The 17,378-nt window shown below is 36.3% G+C and overlaps 1 protein-coding gene across 1 annotated transcript in view; it reads right to left on the minus strand.

Moving 5' to 3' along the window:
* Nucleotides 1-5,151: 5,151 nt before the first annotated feature.
* LOC150098120 (uncharacterized) overlaps nucleotides 5,152-17,378 on the minus strand; it is a 34,826-nt gene continuing 22,599 nt past the window's right edge. The window contains exons 4-6 of the mRNA XM_090406133.1: nucleotides 16,386-16,451; nucleotides 6,829-6,863; nucleotides 5,152-5,370 (exon numbers count right to left, since the gene is read on the minus strand). Coding sequence (XP_090262259.1) covers nucleotide 5,370; nucleotides 6,829-6,863; nucleotides 16,386-16,451 — 102 coding nt within the window. The 3' untranslated portion in view covers nucleotides 5,152-5,369. The remainder of the gene's footprint in view (nucleotides 5,371-6,828; nucleotides 6,864-16,385; nucleotides 16,452-17,378) is intronic.

A 17,378-nucleotide genomic window follows, 5' to 3' on the forward strand; every position in this document is an offset into this window, starting at 1 on the left:
AAGGTGGTGCAACACCACGGCAACTCATTGTGAAGGTGGATAAAGCTCTGATCACTATTCTTAGTATTTTACATAATGTAAAGCACATCTCCTAAGTATACTGCAATACATTATGGGTGGGGTCACTACCCAGACCGGTTTCAACCTTTTTTGAGGTCTCCTCAGTGAGTAGCTAGACCCTAAATACCAAGGTTTTAGTAATACAGAGCTTTATCAACTTTACCTATGCAAGTTGCTGAAAGGTGTTTTTATTTTGAATAATATATATATATATATATATATATATACACGAATCCTAACTCTAAGGAGTATATTATAGTTCCGATTAATATGTGTCCCACGGTCGATTTTTCAAAGTTGCTAGGTTTGCCTATAAAACTGTGCAAAATTCGTAAAACAGCATACAAAAATGACTTGAGTTTTGACTACAGTGACCCTATGAGGTCTTTCGTCTGCCAAAGTAGCGCCATGCACATTACCACTAGCATAAAAGTATTCTAATTAAATACTTATTATTTTCAGTGCATTATTTCCATAATTCAATTTGGTGACGTTGAAGGAATTCCATATTCAATGGAGTTTTAGATAATCCGTTTCAGAGATCCAGAAGTAAATATTTATTGCCCCAAAGCTATTAATTTAAGGCTTTGGAAATGTTTTAAACTTCCTAACTAATGTTTTATGCATATCAATTAACATGTATTACACATACAAATTGGATAATAAACAAATAATAAGAATGCAAAAGCTTTGTTTATCTTGGTCTCGTACATGCTGAGCTTCAGTTGATAGAGAGGTGAGTTGAGGAGGAGAAGAATTAGTGTTGGGAAGAAGAGTCTCCTGCAAGTGTCATTTTTTGCAGGAGGAATCTGTGGGGTGACGATGGTTTCTTCTGTTGAGATTGAAGGCGAATTTCTTGACAGAGGTTTGAAGAAACTGTGTAGGGTTTTTTTTAAATAGGCCACAGTGCTGTATTCGAAGGAGCAGATGTTTAATTCCGTCTGTTCTATGTTAGGATGGAAAGCTGCGATCTCCTTAACTCCTTTCCAACATTCCAGAAAATGTTTTATTTATGTAGTATAAAAATGCAAAATATAAAAATTAAGTCAGAGGTCACTATACACAACCAATCGACAAATTGCCTAGAGAATAACTGACTGACAGCAGTGTTCCTGCAGGCCTCAAGGGAGCATCACGTAAGGTAGGGTTTCTCAAACTGTGTTCCGCGGAACACTAGTGTTCCGTGGAAGGTGAATAGGTGTTCCGCGAGAAGTTCTGGAATTTGTCATTTTAGTTTTCTAAGCATTTTTCATGAATAAATATTTTATAGTAGAAATAATCTGAGGAGAATGATATTCGTGAATATGTCGAAAAGCTCAGACCCAGAACGCCTAATAACATCTGTGCATAGTTAATTTTCACACATCGAAACCGTTCAACATTTGGGAAAGGGAATATCACTGTTTATGAACTGTCATAAAAATTGCTTGCAAGCTGATTATAACAATGAGCGGCGTATCCTCTGTTCTCAAAACTGAAGGAAATGACATCTGTGTAGCAAATGTCAGTGACCAAGCGGCATATTTTTAAACATGGAAATATTCATGAATTACCGTTAATTTTCACACATCGAAATCTTCAACAATCAGGAAAGAGAGTACCCTCGTTGATGACCGATCATAAAAGTTGCCTGTAAGCCGATTACGACAATTGGCGGCATGTTCTCAAAACTGAACGAAATAACATCCGTGTTGCAAATGTCAGTGACCAATCAGCAAGGAAGTATAAAGAAATTTTTTCCACTGAAATTGAAGATCAAGGTAGTCTGTATCCGGTTTTCAAATCTATTAATACTGAATACTTTCTTCGCAAGTTCGTATTGCAGTGTGTAAGTGCTTGTTCTGAAACTGGAGTGCCGTGATTTTTTTAAAAAGTAATAGGAATACAGATTTAAATTCTAATATGAATAAGAGACAAGGGACTTTGTTTAATTTTGGTATTAAGAAATCTCTTATTGAAGGTGTTTGTGACGGAACAGATAGTGAGTCATCCACCTCAAGCCTACAAAGATCTCCAGGATGTACAAAAGGAGGGGAAAACTACCAGCACACCGGAGGAAAAAGTCTCCATTCACTCGTAAGTATACTTATAATATAAATTTTTGGTAATCAGAATAGGATATGTCAATGAAAATCAGCACAAATTAATTTAATGATGGTTTAATTGATGTTTAACTAATTAATAATTAATAATTATCAATTATTAATTACTAAAAAATCAGATAAATTATCGATTAATTATTAATTAATACATTATAAATAACCAAGGTGTTCCGTGAAAATTTCAGGATTTATGAAGTGTTCCGCCGTAGAAAAAGTTTGAGGAAACCCTTACATAAGGGATGCGTGACAGTTAATGGAGTAGGTAACGAAGAACGAACGCATCTAAGATATAAAGCGAGCGTGACGTTAAACGATGTTCGACTGTAATGTGTCAGATTTTTTGTTTCAGAAGCCTGAGACCAGGCTTCAACAATTACGATGTTAATTCTGTATGTTCAAAATCCTGATTTTCAATGGCACCTATCTGTGTTTTTAACTTGGTAAGAAAATATGGATTTTTATCAAAGTTAATTAAATATTCGACAAATGACTCTTGCAGCTGAATAAACAACACTGTAAATAAGTTAATTTTTGTAAAGAAGAAATGCCACGTTTACTCAACCAATGTTTCTCATTTGACAGAAATTGTACTTTGTTGTTGTAGTTGTCAGCTAAATCGGGTACTCTCGTCTGCCCTGAAAATCTGGAAATAACCTGACATCGATCAAATAATGTTCGTCACTAGCTATCATGCTGGCACTATACCTTCCTCCCCCCCACACACACACGAAACCCATGAACATTTCCTGACAACTTTTTTGCTGACAAAACCCTTTAAAATAAAGGCCCAAATAATTGCTATGATTGAAAACTCGTCTACAAATCACGAATGATAATAAACAAAACCCGAACACAAAGTATAATTGGCAATAAACAATTTATTACTAATCCGAATAATGGACTGTATACACCATGTTTATGTGTGACGTCATCAAGAGCCTAATAAAGCAACCAATAAAGTTGTTCATAGTGGGATGAAAATCTCACTCGTCGTATCATCATAATGGACGAAATATGACTACAGAGGACGAAAGGTCCTTTATGGTAGAATATGAGACGGCATTTACGATAGCGGCCATTTTGCTGATCTCTTTTTGCTTCACTCATAGTGAGTTTAGAATGAGGTGTGATTTTACTTATGAAAAAGGTTTCCAATTTCGATATACTCCTAGCAATTTGGTGTGTGCGTGTGTATCTGTGTTGTAATTTTAGAGACAGTTTTATTGTAAAATATATGCTTTCGTGGTGGGATTATTTTCCCAGATTATCAGATTCCAGTTCTTTCTTCGGATTCTAAGAATATCACAGACTTCTACCATTCTCACATAAACAGTTGTGGAAGAACTTTGTACGCAAGCAATTCTATATTTCCGTAACCTACATTTTCTAGCGAGACTTTACTTGCCATGATGTAGATACATTGCTTGTTAACAAAATACTGTTAGTTAACCTGCTTATTATATTGCAGATTTTAATATCTATAATATAATACATAATTTATTAAAACAAGCACATCTCTTTCTTTTCTGTCCACCAGTACTTAAGTATATGTTGTTCAAAAATAATGTTAAATGTTATGTTTGTTTGATGTATGACTCAGGCTTTTAAAAATCTTGTAGGATGAGATTAAGAAAGATTTGTATATATATATATATATGAGAAATGTAAACTTATTGAAGAGATGATACATGAAAACTTAAGGCAAAATGTGCATGAAAGTGAGAATGATTCTGGGATGAGTGAAGAGCGGAACCGAGATTTCAAAGAGGTTTGGGGGTGCTCTGGAGCTCACTGCAGACAACACAGTGTGAGCTTCCGGATTTGGATAAGAGATATTTGGGAACTGGAATGAAAAGGATGAATTCGGTAGAGATGGACAGACAGGGGAGGAAAAAAGTGGAGGGAAGATAAACAACTTGAAGGACTTCTATCGGAAAATGAACTTGATATGCATCATAGTTAAGAAGTATTTGATGATGGCAATAACAGACTGTGTGCCTAAATCAAAACGAATTAACAAAATAGATGTTAAATGGATGAATAGGAAAATTAAGTAGGAATTGCAGAAGAAGAGAAGATTATGGAAAAAATATAAACTTGGAAGATGTGAACAGTTAAATGAAATCAATAAGGTGTAGACAAGAAGAGTGACAAGTATAACAAAAAGCGAAATTAGATTATGAGAGGAGACTAGATAAACAGACTAAGAAAAATTCCAGGGAGTTTTTCTGTTATGCAGCCAACAGGAGAAAGGATGATTACGGGAAGATAACTCTGCTGCATAGAAATGGCGCAAAAGTGACCAAGGATGAAGTTATTGTGGAGTTATTCAGTGATCATTTTGTTCAGGTTTTTCATACTGATGGTAATGATACTATTCTAAGGAAACAGGAAGTTGAGGAATCAATACTTCAACCTAGTTCCTTGAAGGTGAATGAAGTAGAAGTCTAGGATTGTTTTAGTTACCTTGATGTGAATAAGGCTATTGAACTGAATGGAATTTCACCACGTGCTATGAAATGAAAAGCGATAAACATTTATCAGATCTTTACAACTAAAGGTAGGTTAGTAGGTTTCATGTGGAGGCTTCTCTCCCTCTCACTCTTTCCGGAAATTCGGAATTTTTATCCCCATTAACAGCTAAAACCGGCTTATGACCACACATATCTATAAACATAGAACACTGGGGATTGATGGTAGCCTGTCCTCGCCCTCGGCTATGAGGTTCTAACTTCTAAATAATACCTCATCTGGGATCCAAATGTCAATACTGATATCCTGGACACTCCCATATGGCAACAACATGACATGAAGGAATATACTTTTTAGGTGAATATCTAAAAAACGAAGAAAGATCAGCTGCAGAATAATTGCTGTAATAATTGATACATTTGCAAATTTATAACTTATGTATGGTAATCCATTTTCCAAAATAAATAAATAATAAACAAGATATTTTGATAAAATAAACATCAGTTGTTATGCCCACTGAACTTGACCAATCTTCAGAGTATTTTTATTTTTAAGTCCTTGAACACCAAGATACAAATTTAGCATTTTAATGTGTACAACACATGCTACCAAAACTATTAAGATGCAAAAATTCAAGAAAACTCAGACTGAAGAAATTTTGATTGAACGAAATCCCAGTTCTTCCCAGTGGAGATAGGCAAAGGCTTCCAGGGAGGAATTTTCTTCATGGACGGTTCTGTAAAGAAAGTAAGAATTTTGGAGTAAATCAGTCATTCTATTATTACAAACTTTTATTTTGAAATAAATAGAAACATTTAGAAATTCCATTAAGAGAGACTTCTCTCAATTTTATCATGCACAAGTTGTAATCAACCCATGTATTTTTTATTTATTATTTTTATTATTTTTCATTTTACCACGGTGGTTGTACTAAAAAATCGTATTAAAAATAAAATAATAATCTTTTCAAACTGATTTTAGTTCGTATGTTAAAGGAATGATAAGCAGACTTCCTTAACGTTTCTCATCACATAAACTATAACATCTTCACTCTTTTTATCTTCTGCAAATTGAACATTTTTAGAACATTCGCAACAATTGAGGACTTAATAAACGACCCTTCATCAATAATAATCGTATATGATTAATCGACTAGACGACTACAACACTGTTCAAGAAGCTTGTAGTACAGAAAATGAAAGAAATGTTTAAAATATCTGCCACAGTCTACGTAGTGGTCATTGTCTTCTAGTTTGTTTTTTATCCAAATTTTCTTCGCGATCATAATACCAGTGTAGTAAAGTTTAACAACATTCCCTGTTTATATTACCATAAAAGCAATTAATATAGCAAAATTCATAGTAGAAGTCTGAACAAACGACCGAATCAGTGTGTTGTATGTGTGGAAGGCAGGGGGGGGGGGATTCAGCGGAAGGGCGAACATCTTACCTAAGAAATTGGTTTACTAAATAATAAAACAATTAATTTAAATAGCTTATTAGAGACATGAAATGACTAGAGAAACAATTTCCATGCTTGGATTCTAGAGTAGGGTTAGCGATTAGTTAATTCTTACTATATGAAAAGTACATTTGTTTATAAAATTGTTTGAATTCATATTTAAAAGGGAAAAAAAATTAATTAATTTTTATTTTATTTTTTTGAAATCTCTCACAGTTTTTACCCATTTTCTACATTGTATAAGCAAAGAATCAGCCATTCTATTTCACTTCTTTCTCTACTGTAATTGAACATTTAGTAGACAGTTTAAAAATACGTATTTTATTTGCTATATTAATAAAACTATAATTGTTACAGTAATGAAACTTTCACTATTTCTGGAAGAAAAAGGACTTACTGACAACATTTAGAAAATAATTATTTATATTGTTTATTTTATTTTATTTTCCCTATCTCGACGGTCAATAAAGGTTTTGATTTTCAAATTTATGTCCCAAGTCTTACAAATTCTAAATTATTTAAAACAGACAGCGTGTGTAATGCGTGTACAGAAATATGTACACGAAATAAGCTGGAAAGACTACTATACATATTATTATGTGTGAGAAAAATTTCAATCTATTCCTAGTTCAGAACAGCAACAATTGTGACCTTTTGATACTAACTCGAAACCTGTCGCTGAAGAAACATTAGCACTAACGAATAAAGTTCAAAGATATTTAAACAGACTTACCAGTATTTACCAGCTTTCAGTGACAGAGAACATTCCTAAAATAAAATTAATTAACAGATTAAAAAAAAATAGACAAAATGATGGCAAATCATTAAAAATTGAGAAAAAAAAAATAGTTTGCGTTGGTTCTGAAAGAATGATTCAGAAGTCAAATACCCTTTCTAGTTTGAAAATAAAGATATACATGATATGTCATTATTTAGATCAAGGCAGTCCAACCTTAGGTAATCCGAGGGCCATATTAAAAAAAAAAAAAAAAAAAAAAGATCTATCCACTTTAAAAACATTCTAAAAAAAAAGAGAGAGAGAAAGTCAATCAACTTTGGACAGATTTTTGACTTCCCCTTTAGCAAAGAGACAGAGGCCAGCTACTGAAGAAGAGGAGACTTACCTTGAATAAACTTTGAAAATTTCGAAGAAGAATAGTAAAAACGTTGTGTACATATTTTCAGTTTAATAAAGTGTATATAATAATGTAAATATCGTCAGTTTTTCATTCTACTTTCCATTCTCCTTCATCTAATTGGGTAGCTGTTCATCTCGGCCTTTGGTGAGTTTTTGCCCTTTTATAGTGTGCTTTTTACTATTTTATAAAACTTATCTTTAAATAGTAGGCAGCATCCAGAACGAATTAAACGATTTTCTATAGAAACCTACGGGAAATCACGTTTCGGCTAACGAATGTGATTCCAGAACGAATTATCTTCGTTAGCCGAAGTATCACTGCATCAATCAAATATGGGGTTTAACTTTCTGTGGCATTGTGCCAAATACGAATATTGTATTAGATATTCGCTCAAATCTTGCATTTAACAGCGCTTGGTAAAAGTTTTTCATCTGCTTCCGTTTATAATGTGTATTCTGAGTTGAATTTTGGATTTCTTTTGTCAACATTCAAATCCTAATCTTATTTGTGAGATGAGTCATTGATGAGTCCATAATAGTTTTCGTAAACAGTAAGTGAATTGCGATGAAATTGTCGTACAATATGTACAGTATTTGAAACTTCCTATTCAGATGAAAGCTGAAATGTGTATGCGTCTGCTGAGAATATATCTCATACACAGTACACACTCTTTACTAGAGATTTTCAAAATATGGAAACAAGATATTGAGACTACGGAAGACTGTGTTCTAGGGAGTGAGTTTAAAATTTCATTTTCAATTGCATTATGCAGAACTTTTTTTTTATTAACAACATTCGGTATACTTTTTCATATTATATAGAAACACAACACATTTATCATCAATAAGGAAAAACAAAATTGAATTTTAGTCATACAGATACACGCCAGCGATGAACTAGAGCACTGCTCACACACAAAATAATAATAACAATAATAATAATAGTTACTTCGGTTATTAGCCCTATCCTCTATAAATGCAGTGCTTTCTTTTTTTTCCTCTGAAAGTCTCGTTCCCGTAGGAAGTCTTGACCAGCTGCATTCATAACAATTTCCGCTTTGAGAGTTTTTGTTTTAATCGATTTCTTTAAGCAGAGAGAACACTAACACTAATAAGGGATACACGATATGCACTGCTGCAACAGTGGAGAGCAGGAGCATTATTTTACGCTCAGATGCTTTTTCCTCCTCCTTCCCCACTCCTTCCCTCCATCTTTAAGAACTTCAAGAATTTTCATTAAACTGACACACTACGCTATGCACTGAATGCCACAATAAAAGATTGAATTTCGTTCATTCTTTTCTTTTTCTGCATTTGGAGAAACAATACTAGTTTTTGTATTTCATTTAAAAATATGCTGAAAATTGATTTTAAAAAAATCTAAGCGTTGTTGTTTAGATTTCAAGTTGTTGTAAGCAATGATAAATTAAATGATTTCTAATTTTAAAAAAACTTTTAATTAGAAATTATGATTTCTAATTTAAAAAAAAAGTGTACGATGGGCCCACAGTGTGGAAGTTCTTGAATTTCTTTTCGTTGTTATATATTAGTGTGTGTGTGTGTGTGTGTGTGTGTGTGTGTGTGTGTGTGTGTGTGTGTGTGTGTGTGTGTGTGTGTGTGTGTGTGTGTGCGTGCGCGCGCGCGCGCGTGCGTGTGTGTGTCATATCATCGCACTTGGAGAGAGAAAGAAAGAAAGAAATCAAATTTACGTACAAATAACAGAATAAGGAAGCGACTTCCTTTTGATAAGCAGAGTGTTGTTTTCTTATACTTTGTACATCAAAAATCTTTTATGTTTCTTTAACTTTTAAATTCTTTTTCAAATATTAAAATTTTTAACTCTAAAATAATTTAATGCAATATTCCTTACTGAATTCAAATAAAAATATTAGTTAGCAATTGCACATTAGAGCTTCCGTAGCTCAGTCGTTACAGACGAAGCCCTTTGGTCGGAAAGACTCGGGTCGATAACTCAGTGCGTGAGGAATCTTTATCTGGTCTCTTTCGACGAAAGGTGAGTTAGCTGGTCTCATATGGAGTACGGGGTTTTCTCGCCAGAAAAACTCGTGCTTTTCGCCCCCAGAACAGGCCAACAGGTTCCGTGAACACACATGCGGAGATTACAGTCATGAATTGTCACTCCTTCCTCATCCCTAAGGGATGCAACAAGGAGTGACGAACCGACCGCATTAAATTCGTCGTAAAGCCTTCATTAGGGGACTCTCTTCCCCTCCTAAAGGGATGGATGACATCAAACAATCAACTGCATATTGAATAAGCCATGGTTGTGATGAAATACTTGTCATCAAAAAAATATCGGAGAGTATCTTTGCACTTCAACTAACTACTTAGAGATTTAATTGTGCGCCGGGAATGTCTGCAAAAGTTCTGAGATCGTGCATGAATTTCATCGCTTGGTGCGATATAACAATTCTGCTTATTGAAGGCATGGAGTGGATGAAGAAAACTTCCATGTTTGGTCTCTTATTGAAAGGTTTCTGAATTACCTAACTGTTAGGCCACCGACCGTACTAAATGCGAGAGAAATTTACAAACTTTCATAGCGAGATTAACATAAAAAATTATGATGATATGACATATTCCATTGTATGAGTGTGTAAACCATGTAAACCGTATTGTAAACCATATTTATAATATGCAGTGAGTGAGTTGTATGAGTGCGATGAATACAACGTATTCATTGCACTCACATACAACTCACTCACTGAATATTGTAAACATGTCGATGTGTATTCACAACCATCTACGAAAACACGTGCATTAGTCATCTGAACTGAACTGAACCCCGAAGGCTGCACATTGCCTACTCAATTTGAATAACTGTTAGTTACTATTGCTAGCCATTGGCTATTGGGAGTTATGGCTGAAGCAACTAAAGCTCTGAAGCTAGTCTATTATGTCTATTCATGCGTATGGATAGTTTGTCTGCTCTGCAGAAAGGAAAAACCCGCCTCGTATGAGTCTGGCTAACTCACCTTCAGTTGAAAAACACCGATAAAGGTTCTTGTGTCCTAAACGCAATTTTAACCCTGGTCTTTCCCAACAAAAGGGAATCGTCGATACCGACTGACCTGGAGAGGTGACTTATAGTTGCTGTGATAATATATTTTGGTAGTACAGAAATACATGAATTGCAGGAGAAAAATTCATATGGGTATTTAAAATTAAAAAAAAAAAAGACTAGTGTCACTTATTGACCAACTAGAAAATTATATTTAACATGTGTCTGTATCTCTATATACTCCAAAAACGATTTTCGCCATGAAAAACATTTGTAACATGACAACGAAATAATTTAAAAAAAAAAAAAAAAAAACTGTGATATATGCTTCCATCTTTTGACGACGGGTAAAACTAGATTATAATATGTAACTTTGTTTTTCCCTCTATGCGAGAAAAAAATCTGAAAGTGGTCCTACGAGGAGTCTCCGAGGATATTGACACGGATGAAATAGCTACTGACCTCAACTTACAGGATCTCTCTCCCATAAAGGTCATATAATGTTCAGATCAAATAAGACACCTATGCCTCTAGTCTTAGTAGAGATTCATAATATTTACAAAGACATATACAATCTAAAATCAATCTGTGGACTTAAAATCACCCCAGAACCATTCAGAAAGAGAGCATCTTCTTGGCAGTTCCACAGATGCCAAAAATTTGGCCATGCCCAGAAGCTATGCAAAATTCAGTACAGATGCCTAAAATATGGTGAGAATCACCTCACAAACACCTGCACCAAGCCAAAATCCACAGGGGCTAAGTGCGTTAATTGTGGCGCTCCGCACCCTGCTAATTATACAGGGTGTACACATCACCGCTAAAACAGATGGAACGATCCAAATAATCAATCTACCTCGTCATCTAGTGCGAGAGTTCCTGAAGTTCAGGCTCCTCAGTCCTCCAATATTCAATCCAATAATCCAATAAATCTAATAAAAAAAGGTGCTCTCCCCCCATTAACTGAGCCCCTTAAGAAAATGAATCTTCAACATTAAGCGAGAACATATACTGATGTGGCCCGCTCCAAACAGATAATACAAACCCATAACCTAGCTAATCCACATTCAAATCTATCAGCTATTATCACCTCTTCTCTTGAAAATATGCTGCAGGATTTCATCAACTCAAATCCATCACTGAGTGTTACAAAAAGATTCTTACAGCAAACCCATTCCATATTATCTGCACTCTCTGATGCATAGGAAATAAATCTCCCCAGAGTCGCTTAGGATAATCGCTTGGAACGCCAACGGTATCAACAACAGTGTTGGAAATCCAGGAATTAATAATAGATATAATCCAGGCATATTTCTAATCAATGAAACTCACCTGAGGCCTGCTGACAACCTAAAAATCAGATTTACAGAAACGACAGACTTGACTATAGAGGTGAAGGTACAGCCACCCTTATCAAAAACTCTATCAACCATCATTCAATAACCAACCCTACAACCATCAACCTCGAAATCACAGGCATTAATATCCTCACAAACTCAATTGGAAACCTAAAAATTTTTGCTGCTTACAACCGTCCATCAAAAACATTGTTTACCTCAGATCTGGATGCCATCCTTGGAGTAAAAGGACCGGTCATCATCGCTGGAGACGTCAATGCAAAACATCCTGCCTGGAACAGTAAATCTACCAATAAAAATGGCCGAATACTGTTTAACTACTCAAGTTCCAATTGCATAGCTGTGGCTAGTCCTTCTATACCAACCCATGTCAGTCCAATTGTCTCCTCCGACGTCCTAGATATAGCTGTCCTCCAAAATATCAAATTGCAGTACAAATTGGATTCACTTGACGAATTAACCTCTGACCACAACCCAATTCTGCTGCAATTAGGCAATCAGAAGGGACTGTTCCCCCCGCCTCACACCTTCATATCTTGGGAAAAACTATCCAGTGTGCTCCCAAACTACTTTGGTCCTGTTCCTCATATTAACTCTAAAGAAGAAATTGATTCTGCAGTCAATAAATTTACTCAACAAATCAATGCAGCCTTATCATCTATCACCTCACATACGCCTACTTCTGAGCCTAAAAGACTTCCAGAAGATATTATGAGCTTGATCAGGAAGAGAAATAAGGCAAGAAAAGGATACTTTAATATCAGGGCTCCCCAGGATAAAACTCAACTGGTTGATTAGTGCAGTGAGAGATACACTGAAGGCCCACAGAAACAAACTATGAGAAGATAAATTAGCTTCATTTCAATGATTTTTATTAGATTAGTTGGCATGTTAAATTTGATACGTTTGTTGAGAAGATCCTGATGCCACATCTTGTCAAAAGCCTTCGCAGCGTCTATAAAGACAGCAGCAGTGTGGAGGTTCCAGTTGAAACCTGTGGTGATAAATTCAACCAGTCGGTGTATCTGATGTGTGGTGCTATGGTTTTTCCTGAATCCGAACTGTTCATTAGGAATAATACTTCGTTTATCTGTTGCTGATTGATGCCTTGTAAGTATGACTTTTTCTGCAACCTTACCTAGGCTGGACAATATGCTGATAGGTCTGTAACTTTTGGGGAGTTGAGGGTTTTTTCCAATCATTTTGATTGGGGTGATGTCAGCCGTTTTCCATGCTAAGGGAAAATATTTGAATCTGAGGATAGCATTGATAATATTGACTACGTGCAGAATGGCTTTTCTGGGGAGTAGTTTGATTGTTCTGTTTGTGATTCCGTCTGGACCTGGAGCCTTGTTGTTATTCAAGTGGGTTATAATATTTATAACTCTGCTGGAGAGGTGGATGTGATAGGTTGTGCCTTCTCATTTTGTTCTATTATGATCTGTCTGACTCTGAGGTGAATCTTGTAGATTAGATTGATGTTTAAATTCTCGTAAGAGTGGTTATTGAGTTTCCAAATTGTCAACCAAAGCTTCTGCTTTTTCTTGGACAGTGTGAGCTGCTCCTTTCTTGATCTGAATTGGGGGTATGAGTTGCCTTTTAGTTCGGAGGGTTCTCAAGAATTTCCAGATGAAGTCATCCTCTGGGTTCAGATTGTTCAGTTTAGTCTCTAGTTTTCCAATCTTGATTTCGATTTTTTGTAGAGCTTCCCGGACTTGTCTGTTTAAATTATTCAGAGTTGTTTTATCTTGTGGGACTTTTGTGTTATGGTACCTCTTTCTGGCTCTGATTTTCAGTCTAATGAGGTCCATAATTTCCTCAGGGATCCGACCACTGGAATGAAAAACTGTGGTTTGTGTGACTGAAGTGGTCTGAGAGAGTTTTGGAGAGCTTTTCCCATGATATAAAGGCGTGTGGAGGAGAGAATTATTCTTGTGTACCGAGCTTGAGCAGAATGGGGTTGTGATCAGATTATAATTCGTTTAGCGTTTCCAGTTGGTATTGGTATCCGATGTTTCTGAGAATTGCGATGTCCTGTAAGTCTGAGCTTCCATTTGAATTGTGATGAGTGGGCTCTGTGGGTCCGGCTATAACAATAGCATTTTGCGTTGAGTAATGGTTTAGGGTGCGGCCTTTGTCATTGATTGTGGAGCCATACCAAGCTGTATGCTTGGCATTGAAATCTCCAACCATGATGATGGAGTCTATGGAGACGAGAATGGAGTCCAAGTCAGAAACCAGTAATGGAATGCTGGGTGGGTTATATACTGCACAGAGTTTGATATTGCTAGTATTGTTTGTATGAACTTCAACGCCTGTTATCTCTAGGTTCTTGGTTTGTGGATTGGTCAGTACACTATGGCTTATGTAGTTTTTAATGGATATGGCTGTGCCTCCTCCACTGGAAGTGAGTCTGTCTGTTTTGTACATTGCGTAGTTCCGTAATTTAGGGTTATTAGCTGGCCTAAGATGTGTTTCATTTACTAGAATTATATCAGGAGTGTATCTGTGAGTGAACTCTTGTAGTTCAAGGATTTTGTTGTTCAATCCATTTGCATTCCATGCAGTTATGGTAAGGGAGTTAGGCTTATATTTCCTATTGTTCATGAGTGAGGCTGTCAGAATGGAATGAGTACCTTGAAGGAATTTCTTCGTGGAGGATGGTGGAAGATTTGTTTTGCTAAATTCCTGTTGCAGTTAGAACTGATGTAAGGTTGGAGCTTGTAAATTCGTTGGAGGAAGTATTCTTGGATCGTGCAGCCTCGGCATGAGTTTTGGTCCTGGTTTCAGGTTTATTTCCTTTCTGAGCTGTCAAGGTGGAGGTTATTTGAACTGGATGGCGATCTGCACAGTTGCCCAGGGGTCACTGCTGGGTGAAAGATGAGCGGTTTTGGGAGCCCCGCGGTTCTTTGGGTGTACTATGCATCCTTTATGGTTGGCAGGGTGAGGACCTCCGCAATTTGCGCACTTAGCTGGCGTAGATCTTGGCTTGGTGCATATGATGGTCTGGTGGCCTTCACCACATTTTAAGCACTTGAAGTTGGCCCGGCATGGCTTTGGGCATGCCCAAACCGCTGACATCTGTGGCACTGTCCTGCTGACGCTCTCTTTCTTAGAAGTTCCATACTAATTCTGAGGCCGCAGACAGCAGTCAGCTCATATATTTTCTTCTGGGTGTTATCAATCTCCACGAGTACTAAATGCATTGGCCTTTTATCAGACCTGAGCATCATACTTACTTTGATTGGGGTCAGGTTCTGGTTGCTTAAATCAGCTGAGATTTCTTCTGGAGTGATTCCTTCTGTGACTCCACGTATTACCACCTTTAGAGTCTTTTCACGGTAAAGCGAATGTATGGTAAGGAAGATTTTTGGTGTCCAGTAACCATGTCACCTGCCTGTAGTCAGTGACGGTGGCTGGCTGGATTTTGACTCCCTCATCTGAGTTTTTTGCCAAGGAGTATGTGATGTTTTGCTCCCTGAGGGCTGATATGACAGAAATCCATTTCTCCTTGTCCCGTAAAATAACTGGGGGGGACCTTCTCCGAGTTTCAGCGCGTCCTGTGTGGGTGAGTCATCCTCCATAAGATCCTGTTCTTCTCCGTTTGTTTGAGTGCTCTTCCTTGAGTTGTTATGACGGGTTTTTTTAGATGTTGGAACAGTTATGAATTCCCCTTGTGATTCTTCATCCTCTACTTCTGGATCATTTGTTTGGGCGTACAGGTTTAAATAACCCGGCAAGTCAGTCTCAAACTTTGCCATGATAAGTTTTAAAACTTCTATTGCCTCCTCCTTGTTTAGAGTCTTAATCGTTTTCCTTGATGCCTTCCATACCAATAGGGAGTCTCCTGGAGTTATGTAAGGGCTACGAAAAAAACCTTCAACAAAGTAGGGCAGTGAGCCTACGATTCGGTTGCTTTTGGTAATTAATCAACAGTGGCGATTCCAACGGTGGTTAGGCCTATCGAATCACCCAATTACAGTCCACTTACCTGTGTTGTTAACTTGCTGTTCTTCTATATAACTTGAAAACTATAATCGCGTCTCTGCCAGTTAATCTAGCAGCTACACTACAAAACCAGAATTTCACATATATTATTAACACATTACACAATCCTTAAAATTCATTGAAACACTTGAAGCATCAGACCTAAAACTCCACATTAAACAGGAGTGGATAACAATTAAGTGGATAAAAATCCTATGTTGTTATATAGCCAGTAAGTGAAACTCAAGATCGATAACTACGATCTATATGAGTTTCAATGCCGATAAACTATCGGCGAAGGCAATTCGAAGCAAATGTGGAGCAAGCTCCCTCACTATTCTTGATATTCTCTCATAATGTAAAACACAGCTCCTAGGAGATGTAATACTGTCATTACATTATGAGGAGAGGTCACTACCCAGACCGGTTTCAACCTTTTTTGAGGTCTCATCAGTGAGTAGGTTGACCTGGAAGATATCAAAGTTTAGTGAAAAGAACTTACATACCTTCACTTCGCGAATGCCATAAAGGTGTGCTTATATTTTTTAATTAAAATGAAAAGCCAAACGACATAGGATTTTTATCCGCTTAATTTCTATTAAGTTGCCAGAAAACTAGCCGTTTGGCTTTTCATTTTAATTAAGGAGTGGATAACATTACTTAAATAACCAACAGACTTGCCCATTCTCTCCATGAGACGTTGATGTCTGCAAAACATATAATTAAGATATTAAAAGAAACGTCCTCATCGAAGACAATTTTCATTATAGAGAAGTAATACTTACAGTAAACTTTGCAACGAAAAGATCAAGATTAGTTTTATTTCCTGTACACTCAAAAGTCTTCATTATCTAAAAACAAAACAAAACAATAAATAAAATGAAATAAATAAACATAGATTCATCAATTATACTGATGGCGTAAGCTTTTATAGTTAAACAAAGATAACTTAAAAGAAACTACTAAGGATCAATGCTACCTTGACCTGCTTGATTCAAGGATGCAGGTTAAATTAACATCTTTATATAAGTGGATATTAGATCCAGCATCATTAGCATTATTCGAATTAAATCTAGACAGTCATATTGTGCATTCCAAGTAATTTCCTCACATACATTGTCTAACTCCTTTTTCATCTTCAAAGGACTCCCTCTGGGAGAATAAAAGGGCAACAATCGGGAACAGGCGGAGCCCATTTAACTCTAATTGACTTCTGTAAATTGGTAGGCAGCCCGTCATCACTTTAAACCATCGCCAGTTGAAGACTTCTAACAATTTGACGATTTGCAAATCATCGGGCAGAGAGAATACCACAGAAAATTGTTCCCATTACGTGATCCTAAACGCTGACACTAGTATTGTTATCTGAAATCGTGTAAATTCTACGTAGATTTTTCTGAGAAGTAGGTGGAAAACCTCAGTTTCTGGTATGGAAAAACCCTACCCACCTGCGCAAGATCGACTACCCGACTGAAAAAAAAAAAAAAAAACAATTTTTCTCCATAAACAAATAAAACTGGGATCCACCTAACTGGCAACATAATGTTATTCTCTGAATAACTCGAAGATTGACTTGTATGTTGGGGAGGGCACTCTACTTCACTATATACCTCACGACACTTATCGCATAGCAGAAGAAGGGGAATTCATTCCGATAATATGGTAATCAGTGATGAGTGTTTATTATTATAGGTTGGAAAATTCGCTTTTCTTTTATGAAAATTCTAGTTTTTAAAGTGGTAACTATTTTGCTTGTACAGCAAAACAGTTTTCTTTTC

This window comes from Typopeltis vanoorti, chromosome 16 (genome assembly GCF_054136105.1).
Source record: "Typopeltis vanoorti isolate ZY-2024b chromosome 16, IOZ_Tvanoo_1.0, whole genome shotgun sequence".
NCBI classification, from domain to species: Eukaryota; Metazoa; Arthropoda; class Arachnida; order Uropygi; family Thelyphonidae; genus Typopeltis; species Typopeltis vanoorti.